This window comes from Zingiber officinale, chromosome 6B, assembly GCF_018446385.1.
Source record: "Zingiber officinale cultivar Zhangliang chromosome 6B, Zo_v1.1, whole genome shotgun sequence".
Lineage (NCBI taxonomy): Eukaryota > Viridiplantae > Streptophyta > Magnoliopsida > Zingiberales > Zingiberaceae > Zingiber > Zingiber officinale.
Genome location: NC_055996.1, coordinates 114,484,682 through 114,496,949, shown reverse-complemented (window position 1 = coordinate 114,496,949; position 12,268 = coordinate 114,484,682). Strand labels below are relative to the sequence as shown.

Below are 12,268 nucleotides of genomic sequence, written 5' to 3'. Positions count from 1 at the left end.
CCAAAATCTGAGTTGTCATCAAAACCACATGCAAAAGAGATAAATTTCCCATCAAGAAATATCAATCGGCTAAATCTCTAAATTGGTCAAAATTAACAGATTCTCTAAATTGACCAAAAGCGCAACCGATCGACATCTTCAAGTAAAGTCTGGTCGACATCTCCAAGTAAAAGCCAATCAGAAAAATCAAAAGGGACACATCTAACTGGCAAAGCAGGTCCGATAAGCAAAAGTCAAAATGAGCATCCGATCAGAAATCCCAAAGGACCAAACTTTCAATCTGATCGATAGCTCCCAAATAGCTCCTGTTATAGGAATTTTAAATTGTGGCAATTTCATTCGGCAAATCCTTTTGGCATCTTCATTTGGGATAAATTTCATTCTATCATTCACTTGGTAGCTCCAACCGGCAGCTCAGTAATCCCAAGCAGCTTATTCATCCCTATTTAACAACTTGAGATTATTCGCTCAAGTCGACAGATAAGTTTAAAATTTGATTTTTTTCACTTTAAAATTTAAAATATATCCCTATTTTTTAGCACAGACAAAAGTCCAAGCTCAAAGACATTCGGATCATACACCGTGCCACCTAGCTCCAAGGCATTTAGATTATACACCACAACTCCTAGCTCCAAGGCATTTGAATCATACACCGTACCTCCCAGCTCCAAGGCATTCGAGTTATACACCGTGCCTCCCAACTCCCAGGCATTCGGATCATATATTGTGTCTCCCAGCTCCAACGCATTTGGGTTATACACCATGACTCCTATCTACCAGACATTCGGGTCATACACCATACCTCTCATCTACCAGACATTCAGGTCATACATTATGCCTCTCGGCTCCAAGGCATTCAGGTCATACACCGTGCCTCCCAGCTCCAAGGCATTCAAGTTATATACTATGCCTCCCAGCTCCTAAGCAATTGGGTCATACATTATACCTCTCTACTCCAAGGCATTCGAGTTATACATCGTGCCTCCCAACTCCAAGACATTCAGGTCATAGACCGTGCCTCCCAGCTCCCAGGCATTCAGGTCAAACATTGTGGCTCTTAGCTCCAAGGCATTTGGGTTATATACCATGCCTCTACTTTTCAAGACATTTGGGTTATACACCGTGTCTCCACTCTCCAAAGTATTTGGGTCATATATCATGCCTCAAACATTGTAACTCCACTCTCCAAGGCATTCGAGTCATACACCGTACCTCCAACATCGTGCCTCCACTCTCCAAGGCATTTAGGTCATACACTGTGCCTCCACTCTCTAAGACATTTAGGTTATACATTGTGTCTCCACTCTCCAAGGCATTCGGGTCATACATTAGCCTCTAACACCGTGCCTCCACTCTCCAAGGCATTCGGGTCATACACTGTGCCTCCACTCTCCAAGATATTTGGGTCATACACCATGCCTCTACTCTTCAAGGAATTAAGGTTGCCCCCAGGGCGTAGCGCAGACGGTGGGCGCATGGTATCTCTGGCGTAATGGTCAGGGGTCGATTCTCAGGAACTGACGACCTGGGGTTTACCCCGCCATGCGCCTATGACCTGTGTACCTGCATGAACCTTCCTCCATATCCGTGGGGCCGGCACTAGGGGGGCCGCTAAGGTAGCGGATCTACCTTTCAAGGAATTAAGGTTATAGTACTGTGCCTCCACTCTCCAAGGCATTCAAATCATACACAGTGTCTTCACTCTCTAAGGTATTCGAGTCACACACTATGACTCCAACGTCGTGCCTCCATTCTCCAAGACATTCGGGTCATACACTATACTTCTAATGTCATGCCTCTACTCTTCAAAGCATTCAGGTCATACACTGTGCCTCTACTCTCCAAGGAATAAGGCCATACACTATGCTTCTAATGTCATGCCCCACTCTCCAAGGCATTCGGATCATGCACCGTGTCTCCACTCTCCAAAGCATTCATGTCATGCACCGTGCCTCCAACATAATGCCTCCATTCTCCAAGGCATTCGAGTCATACACTGTGCCTCTACTCTCCAAGGCATTCAAATCTTACACCGTACCTCCAATGTTGTGTAGCTACAATATCCAAGGTTTAATCTCAGACTCTTGTGTCATTCGACCGATTTATAAACCTGTATGGCTCATGCACCCAACGACTATTCGGTCGGTTGTCTTAGACTCTTGCGTTACTCGGTCAAGTTATAAATGAGTTTGCCCTTGCGGCTATGCCATAAACTCTCGCCCCAGAGGCGAGTCATAAGCATGTACAACTCAGGTGCCCAACGACCATCCGATCGACTGTCCCAGACTCTCGCTCCACCTGACCAAGCTATAAGCGAGCATGCCCTCACACCTATATTCTAGACTCTCGTGCCACTCCATCGAGTTATAAGCGAGCTTGCGCTCGCACCTATATCTCAGACTCTTGTGTCGCTCGGCCAAGTTATAAGCAAGCTTGCCCTCGCGCCTATGTCCCAGACTCTCGTGTTGCTCGATCGAGTTATAAGCGAGCTTTCCCTCGCGTATATGTCTCAACTCTCGTACCGCTTAGCCGAGTTATAAGAAAGTTTGCTCTTGCGCCTATGTCCTAGATTCTCGTGCCGCTTGGCTGAGTTATAAACAAGATTGCCCTCGTGTTTATGTCCTAGACTCTCGTGTCATTCATCCGAGTTATAAGCGAGCATGCCCTCGCGCCTATGCCCAAGACTTTCATGTTGCTCGGCCGAGTTATAAGTGATCTTGCCCTCGCGTTTATGTCTCAAACTCTCACCCAAGCTGCGAGTTATAAACGTGCATGACTCATGTGAATTATTCACTTGAGCATGGTTTCTAGTGCTAATTCACTTAGCATGGCCTTCAACATCAATTCACTTGGGTATGACTCCCAGCATTTTCACTTGGGCATGACTCCCAGCAACCATTTACTTGAACATGGTTCCCACTTGACCGGTACCCATCTACGCTCGCTCGACACTCATCACATATCATTGCTCGCTCGACACTCAACACATAGCACCACCCACTTGACATTCCTTACATATCGTCGCCCACTCGACACTACTTACATATCGTCACCCGCTTGGCACTACTTACATATCGCAGCCCGATCAACACTCATAAATCACCGCCCGCTCAACACATGTGTATCCCCAGCTGATCAACCCTCATCAACAAATCGCTGCCTGATCGATACTTATAAATCTCTTCCTAATCGGCATACGCGTATCCCCAGCCAATCAACACTCATCAATAAATCGTCGCCCGCTCGGTATTTATAAATCGTCACCCGCTCGACATTCCTTATATATCGTCATCCGCTAGGCACTACTTACATATCACCGCCCGATTGACACTCATCATCACATGTTGCCCACTTGGCACACGTGTATACCCACCGATGGACACTCATCAACAAATTGCTGCCTGCTCTGCACTCATAAATCACTGCCTGCTTGACACACTCGTATACACAGCCGATCGACACTCATCAATAAATTTTTGCTCGCTCGACACTTATAAATCGCCTCACGCTCGACATTCTCCATTTTCGTCGCTCGTTCGACATCGTTTTCACTACTCGCTCGGCACTGTTACTATCGCTCGCTCGGTATCGCCATAGTTACTCGATCAATGTTATGCAACAAGTCCATGGTCTAAGTTTGTGGTCGGGAGCCATACAATCTTTATGATAGATTGTCTAGTCAGTGAGACTCGCGTCTCCTTCGAATTGACTTGAAAGAGAGCCTTATGATATGACATGTTATGAATGGCTCCAAAGGTAATGTGAAGTTGATAGTCAAGATGACGTGACAGTCAAAATCAAGGTGAGGTTGTAGTCAAAGTCATGGTGTACGTATCTGAACAAAACACCTCTCGGAAGCAGGATTCTCGGTATAAACTCGGGCGGCCATAGAGTCGACCAGACTTACGGGACTCAACTCCTCACTGATTAACAAGGTTTCCAACATAAACCCGGCCAGCTACAGAATCGGTCGAACCTATGAGACTCAACTCCTCACTCCTCATGAACAGAGCTTTTAGCATAAACCCGGGCAGCCACAGATCTGGGCAGACCTACGAGGCTCAGCTCCTCACTTCTCATGGGCAAGGTTACCAGCATAAACTTGGGCGACCACAGAGTTCGTCAGATCTACGGGGCTCAGCTCCCTACTTCTTATGGGCAAGACTCCCATCATAAACCTGGCTGGCCACAGAGCCGTCTGGACCTACGAGACTCAGCTCCTCGGTCCTCGTGCAATATAAACTCAACCGGTAATAGATCCGATCGGATCTACGGGACTCAACTCCTCACTTCTTATGAACAGGATTTCTAGCATAAAATTGGGCGATCACAGAGCTAGCCGAACCTACGTGACTTAGCTCCCCACTTCTCATGGGCAAAGTTTCTAGCATAAACTCGAGCGCCCATAGAGCCAACAGGATCTATAGGGCTCAACTTCCCACTCCTCAAAAGTAGGGCTCCAGACTCCCAGCATAAACTCGAGCGGCAACAGAGTCGGTCAGATCTATGGGGCTCAGCTCCCTACTGGGCTCAGCTTCCCGCTCTTTACATAGGCATGTTTCCGAGCTTAAATTCAATCGGTTCCAGGCCGATCGAACTCCCTCTAAGAGATAATATTATCATAGAATTGTAAAAAGTTATCAGAGAATGTTCTATTATTGACATATATATATAATGGAACCTTCCTCTGTCTAGAAGAAGTGACATCTCATTATTATGAATATTATATTAAAAATATTTATGCTAGATACCTTCTCCTTGACTTTCATTTTAATATTCCCGTTAACTCTATCTATATAGATATAGGTCCACTACTTTTAGCTTAAGGTCCACAACTGGCAACTCAAATTCTTTCTCCACCAACACTCCTATCATTTTATCAATAATCAATTCACACAGTTGGCAGACCGGATCACTCAAGTTGTTGCTCGTCCTAATGACTCTTGGATACACGCCAATTAACTGAGTCAAACACAAACGGTTTCTCCCTCTTCAATTCTGCGCTCTCTTTCCGTTGACGCTTATGTAACGGCGTTTTCGTACCGTCTCCCAATTTGAAAGCAGTTAGAATGGGGTGAGACGGCCGTTGATCAAAAGTAACGGCGGAGCACGGCCCCGTGGTGGAATCATCGTATCGCGGCCACGCGCGCGTGGCTAACAGGGTGGCCGACCGAGTCGCTTCCCGACTCGGCCGAATCGAGTTTAATTAAGCACAAATACTGTCATTAAAAACGGGGTTAAAAATTAGAGATTTATGAGATTGTTTGAATATGAAGAAGCATAACCTACGAGGGGCTCTCATTGCGGGTGTTGTCAGGCGGCGACGGGAGAGAGCATCTCGGCGTCGCTTGCGGCGACGAGGAAGAGAGAAGGGAAGGAGGAGTAGGGGAAGGTTTTCCTCGTTTCTCCTTCCCTCACGCTTTTCCAGCTTCCCCCCTCCCTCTATTCCCCTGCGAGTGGCTTCTCGGTGGGTGCGATGAAGAGCATCGGTATCTTCGCAGTACGATTTCTTAGATCCTGTTGGGATTTCGGGCAGCGGCTCGAGATCTGCTGATTTTGTGACTAAGAAGAGCTAGATCTGGCGTTACGGAGGCGTTTGGGTTCGATATTAAGGTATAGAAGGGGAGCCTTCTTTTTCTCCTTGTGAGCATTCGAGCTGCGGTGAATACATGTTATTCTTTATTGCATACTGACAAAAATTGCTCGGATCCGCTATCGATATGTTAATTGTTATGTTGTTTCAAATCTCGCGTTACTCTTTTAGAGTTTCTGATATGTTTCTAATCTTAGCGTTACCTACAGGACTGATCCCTAGTTTGGATCTTCTACTCTATTGATAATTCAATATTCCACTGCCAGATGATTCACTTAAAAATCTGAAATTGGTTTACATAACAAAAAAAAAAAACTAACTTTCTAGTGGCTATGCGTTGTTCTTTATTCCTAAGGCTCATGCTACGAGTAGCTGTAATAGTCTGTGTCAGAATTAAGTGGTTGCTACTTTTGGGTCAGACCAATAATTTCCAATAAGCAGTATATTATTAAGAACAAGATGTTGTCTTTGTATTTTTTTTTTTTCCTTACAAAGTGAAGTTTGATGTTTATTTTATGTGAAAATTTTATAAACAGGTGGATAGGTTTTCTGCCTGTGTGAGTTTCTTTACCTAATTTATAGTTTATCTTATCTCTACGCCTATGTTGAGTTAGCTGATGTACTATATGTAGTAATTAATTAATTTATCAACTAATCTATTTATCATCTTTTGACTTGCTTGATAGAATAATTAATTTTTTTGTCCTATCTTTGACTGGAACTAGGTGAGAATTTTTATTGAAGATGTTTTGATGTATTTTTTTGGTGGGAAATCTTCTGTAGCCTGGTTTACCAAGAACAGTGTTCCATTAATTATATCATTTATCCACGGTTTTTAGTTGAAAAATCTTAAAATAACACAAGCTAAGAAAATGAAATCATGATACTGTCCTAAATCATCTATTGCTGGGCTAAGCTCCTTTAAGCCTTGATTTTGATGGATTAAATTGATAATGAATATGTATGTTTCAAGTTGAAAGAAAATACAAGATAAAGCTATTTCTTAAAAAAAAAAAATAGTGGCAAGCAAAGTTAACTACAACTCTTGATATTTTGTGCGCTAATAGTGTCATTTAATCTGTAAGATTTTGTTACAAGTTTTCAATATCATTTCATGTGGTTTTTTTAGTCAAATAATTCTTTGTTTTGTGATATAGGAAACATTTAAATGGAGAACTATCCAGGAAGAGTTAATGGTGCTGGACAATTTTATCCTGATCGAATTTCTGATAGAAAATCAAGGTTTTGGCAAATTGATAACCAACCAATTTCAAAATCTGAAGTTATTTGTCCTCAACCTTGTCGACCTACAAGAGTGTCTTGCTTAACTAATACTCTCAGTAGAGCTAGTTCAAAGTCAAAGGGGTGAGTTTAAAATATATTAATTTATTAGGTTGCTTGTTCTTTCTAAAGTTGGTATCTTCTAGTATATAACGATTTACATGATGATCATGTGCAACAAATTTTAGCCTACTTTTAATAGAATTTGAATCTTGTAACAGCATCAATTTATGGGAAATATTCATCTTTTATTTTATAGAGTTTGTGAATTGTGGTAATTTCCTACAAAGACAAATTTTTTCACATACATCCCTACAGAACTTCACATTTCAGTCAGAATTTCACTTCCATTTGTAAGCGCATTGAGTGGTGATATAGAAGTGTCTAAAATTTAAATGTTAAGCATCTGATGATTCATTCTCTGTGACGTTGCTTATTTGTTATGAATTGTGTTAGTAATTGAAGAGGCTAAATCCATAAGATAAAATATTGATATGGAGTTTTTTTTTCCATATGAATCAAACAGTACATGTAATTCCTAAAAAAATATTTATATCTTCCTGTTTGAGTTAATCAATTTGAAAATTGACTTCATTTTACCTTGTGTTTGTTTCTTGTTTTTTATTTAAACTCCACAATCATTGTTTTACTTTCCCAAAGGAAAAAAATGATTATAAAGTGGAAAGCTTTCAGATGATAATGCTATTTTATTTTGCAGTGTGAAGCCAATGTACAGGATGGATTGTGCTGCTGAGATTCTTGATCTTTTGAACCAGGTAACTAACTCATACTGTTGTTGCATAATCTTTCCTTTCTACCAGGTAACTAACTCATACTGTTGTTGCATAATCTTTCCTTTCTAGTAATTGTTCTACAATATAAAATATTTATTTGCTGGCAGGATGAGTGGGACAATGATGGATTCTTCTGTGGTTCTCCTCCCGTGCGTGCCAACAATCCAGTTATCCATGACCCCCAATTTGTCGTACAATCCCAGTCCTTCGCTTCTTCCATCGGCAATTCGCCCAGTGTGATGCAAGCTGGAAGACTTGAGAGAGGCTCACCAACATGTGGTTCTTCAGTTGGGGGCAGTCCTAAGGTGAGAATTGAAGGATTTGCTTGTAGCAGCCCTGGGAAGCATCATGTTGCACCAGCTTTAGCTTGAGCTCTTCTAACAAAAAATCTTGACCTGATTGCCTGTGTAAATTTGCCATCTAGTCCCGAATTGCGTTATGTACCTTAGCGATCACCGATGTCTAGTGATGATCCTATCCCAGCTGTTGAAGCTGTCGAAACACCAGTCTCGAGTCGAGTTTGATTTTGTAAATATTTGAGGTTTTAAACGCAAGGTATGTGTATAGTTAACCATGTCTTATCGATCTCGAAGTAATGATATGTAGTACGACAAGCTAATGTAAATCTAAACAAGTTTCTCTGTATCAGATGTGTGATCCATCATCCAATTCTTCAGTTATTCTCTAATTTAATTAAATAAAAACATCTACTAAATGAAGGCTCCTCCTATAATACAAATGAAAATTACATTACCCCATTAAACAAATCAATAGATGCATGATCGTCTGTACGCACTATTCACATGTTCTTTTATATGAAACAAGACACCTGTATAATTTAAGATTACTCCATGCATCAAAAGACTGTAAACTTGTGTAGCACAACAACAAAAAAGTGGAAATCAAACCCTAATCATCAAAGTTCAATCATCTATTCACAGACAACGAAGCCAGAAATAACCTAATTTTGTTACCAACAAAAAGAACAGCACTAGTCACTTCAACTTCAGCTACGAATATAATTCAGCCCTGGAAGCGCGATTCCACTGATTTCCTCCATTTATTCGTTCCTTCATCCGAAGGCACTCCAATCTAACTCAAACCTATCCAAAAGAAACAGCATGATCTTAGATTCATGATAAACCAATGTTTTACTAAAATAAAACTTGTATCACTTCTCCACCTCAATTACTTCTGGAGATTGATATTGTCTGCTTACTTCAAGCTGCATAGTAATCCATCATCACACAGATATCAGTAGAAATAATAGAAATTTTAATGAAGAAAGACAGAGCGTTGTTGATCCAACCATTTTGTTCTGTGTGTTACTGCATGTTTTCTCTAGTTCTTCAACAAGGTCCTTGATCCGTGGACGCCCTTTGCTCGAACCTGACGCACAGAGAACAGCGACGCGCAAGATCGACTTGAAGTCGTCCAAGTTCACTTGTCCCTGGAGGCACGGATCAACAAAGTCAGTGAGCGGCCGCTTCCCTGACGACGCATCCCTGGCCTGTACGCATAGTTTTCAAGCAATCAGCAGATCAGCTGACAGATTAGACACTGCGATGCTACTTTGGTTTCATACCGCTCTGGTCAGAGAATCTCGTGCCTGGGTGTTCAGTTCGATCACTTTGCGCCCTGACAAAACTTGCAAAATCACAATTCCGAAACTGTAGATGTCACTGGCGCAGGTGAGGTTTCCATTCGACATGTACTCCGGATCCATGTAGCCAATGGTCCCTTTGATGTCAGTGAAGCACTGGGTCTCCTTCATGCCCACCATCTTCGCCAGGCCGAAGTCGGAAAGTTTGGGTTCCATCTTCTCCGTCAGGAGAATGTTGGTGAGCTGAAAACCAAACACAAAAGACCGAATTCAATCAACTAGAAAGTTTGCCATCCAACAAGCTCCAGAAAAATCTCCACCTTGATGTCTCTATGGACAATGCATCCGTCAGGGTGGGTATGAAGAAACCTCAGCGCAACCGAACAATCTCTCAATATCTCAACCCTTTTTTCCCACGGAAGACAACTCTTTCCTCCTGCAGGAAAACCAAGTCAGTACCGCTCCGCCATGCATTCTGAGAACAACTGCTATGGCAGGACTATACTCAATTTCTGTGCCAAGTTGCCATTGGAGCAGAACTCGTAGACCAGAAACCTATCCCCATTCTCATCGCAGTAACCGAGGAGGGAGACGAGATTGTGATGTCGAACTTTGGAGAGGCCTTCGACTTCCCGAGTGAACAAGAGGTTGGTGGCGGCGGTGTAGATGTGCTTGATCGCCACGAGCTGCCCGCTGGGAAGCACACCTTGGTGGACTCGGCCTGCACTGCCTGCGCCCAGGAATCCGTCACTGCTATAGTTGATTGCCTTCTCAATCTCTGCTTTGGAGAATCGGTAGAGGCCGGACCATGCGCTGGTCTCTTTCTCTGCTGCATCGCTGCCTGCACCTTAAGAACATCTATTTGTATCATTAACCATGTTCCTAATCTCCGAATGAGCACGCCTGAGTACCTTTTTTGTGTTCGCGCCGTTTCCTAGTCTTAATGATCCTGTACAAAGCGATGAGAAGGGAAAACGCCATCACTGCAATCAGGATCGCCAGTATGTATATGACCAAATCACCTGAGCAAGCAAGAAATCCAAACGCACGAGAACAGTTAATTAATTGCTAGATGCGATGATAATGGCGAGGAAGACTCTCAGTGAATCATGGCACTTACGCTTTCTACTCGCCGATGTGTCATCTAAAAGGAAACAAGAAGAAAAACTTGTTGAATTAGATAGCAGAAGTCGAAAGCTCAGGAACTGTCCACATGTGCGAAACAAAAATCTACCTTGGGAATCCATGGCCGCCAAGCACCGGTAGTAGTCATCAGTCCAAGTGTCGTTGGCGATCCTAGAAGAGGCAACTGCTGTAACGGTGGCGACGCTACAAACTGCCTTCTCGCTGTCATTGTCATCAACCTTGAAATGCTTGACGACGGCCTGTATCGCGTCGGAGATACTATCGGTGCAGTTCGAACAAGCGGTCAGAAAGTTTACAGGATTGATCTCCGAACAGGTGGCGATGACGTCGAAAGCAGGGGCAACGATGTCGGTAAGCGAGGAGGGAGTGAGGGCGGCGCAAGCAGAGTTCGGTTGGTGGAGTTGGTCGAACCCACAGGAAGTCAAGGAGGAATCGACACGGAGAGAAAGGAGGGCGGTGCATTCGGCCCACCGCTGCGAATCCAGAAGAATGGGTTGGTCAGGCGATGAGGAGTTGGCGACGGCTCTCGACAAGAAATTGAGGCCATGGCGGCAACATCGGGTGGTGTTGACGTTGTTCCACACTCTCACTTGCCAAGACTCTGGATGAACACATTCGCCCACGGGACTGTAAGGGAAAGCCTTCAAATCCAAGCCGCAATCTGTCGGAAATAAATCCCAACAATTTATTTGACTTTTTTTTTTTTTTTGTATAATACTAATAATAATTAACCAGGGAATGAAAAATCTAATGCGTAAAAGACCTGCAGTTAATTTGGTAAGCTGTTGCTGAGCTCCAACAATGGCGAGGAAGTAAGAGAGGATGCAGAGAAGCACTGAAATCTTCATATTCTTGTTCGCAGCTTACTTTTGAAGATTGATCGAGGAAACGACGGCGTGTGTACCTAAGCATGGAAGGCACGGCCACGGAAAACATTATGATTTTGAGGAAGGAACAATCTACCCATTTTTTAGGCTCCAAGAGCTGCTGCCACTATATATAAAACTCTCCTCCTAATTGTTCTCGTCTTTTTGAGGCCTTGTTTAGATCGATTTCTCAGTACGTTGCATTGTAATAATACGGTTGAGAGCGAGATGTTTGGCTTCTCTCTACGTTTGCAAGTATTAAAGCATTCTATTATAAAAGATCATATTGACTTGCTCACGTCATGCCTGAGTCACCCTACCTTGCTACCCAGGATTAAGTTGTTGATTTATATACAACACTAAAATTGCATTCAGTTTTTGTTTCTCTGAATTTTTAGTGTCTCCCTTATCTCTCTACTCTTTCGAAGCTTCATTAACCACTATAGGTATAATAGATAAGGTTCAAACGGGAAGCAGGTGGTTGAAGATGGCTCATATGCAGTCGAACTCGGGCATGACCGCGCGTGTTAGGAAGCACACTCAAAGTGTGCTTATTTTAGCGAGGGCGTGACATAGGCATGTCACATACAGATCTTCAACTAGTGCAAAAAGAAACACGGTCGTGCGGACACAGCCTAATCGTGCCCGAATCTGTTGGAGCTGAAATGCCCGTGCCATACAGATCTTCGACGAGTGCAAAAAGAAACACGATTGTGCCACCGGACACGAATTAGTTGCGTCCAGATCTATTGGAGCAGACATGCCCATGGCACGGGCATGCCCCGTTCTGGAACTCTAAGCTGACTCAAGCATGCCAATGGCACGGGTATGGTCAGGGACACAACCGTGCTATGCCTTGTGCTGGAGGCGTCGAGAAGTTGCAGGATTTGTAGGATTTTATGGTGTTTCCTGTAATATATGGTATTTTAAGATCAAAACTATCATGTATAGCTTGGATTGTATAAATAGAATAATTGCAATTGAT

The 12,268-nt window shown here is 43.2% G+C and overlaps 2 protein-coding genes across 4 annotated transcripts; one reads left to right on the top strand and one right to left on the bottom strand.

Annotated features, from left to right (window-relative positions):
- Positions 1-5,247: 5,247 nt before the first annotated feature.
- On the top strand, positions 5,248-8,337 carry LOC121989069. The gene is made up of 4 exons (XM_042542888.1): positions 5,248-5,613; positions 6,751-6,958; positions 7,593-7,650; positions 7,776-8,337. Exons 2-4 carry the CDS (start codon positions 6,762-6,764, stop codon positions 8,037-8,039), a joined length of 519 nt encoding a protein of 172 aa, XP_042398822.1. The 5' UTR covers positions 5,248-5,613; positions 6,751-6,761; the 3' UTR covers positions 8,040-8,337.
- Positions 8,338-8,409: 72 nt separating this feature from the next.
- On the bottom strand, positions 8,410-11,388 carry LOC121989038 (leucine-rich repeat receptor protein kinase HPCA1-like). Of its 3 annotated transcripts, XM_042542844.1 has the most exons (10): positions 11,181-11,388; positions 10,506-11,078; positions 10,392-10,415; positions 10,183-10,293; positions 9,777-10,118; positions 9,592-9,707; positions 9,254-9,514; positions 8,978-9,178; positions 8,852-8,893; positions 8,410-8,771 (listed from the first exon to the last, which is right to left on the bottom strand). In XM_042542844.1, the coding sequence occupies exons 1-10, from the start codon at positions 11,263-11,265 to the stop codon at positions 8,766-8,768; spliced, it is 1,761 nt and encodes a 586-aa protein (XP_042398778.1). In that variant the 5' UTR covers positions 11,266-11,388; the 3' UTR covers positions 8,410-8,765. The 3 variants fall into 3 exon arrangements, with proteins under 3 accessions (XP_042398778.1, XP_042398775.1, XP_042398777.1); XM_042542841.1 differs by having other exon boundaries at positions 10,392-11,078; XM_042542843.1 differs by having other exon boundaries at positions 9,777-10,112; positions 10,392-11,078.
- Positions 11,389-12,268: the final 880 nt, after the last annotated feature.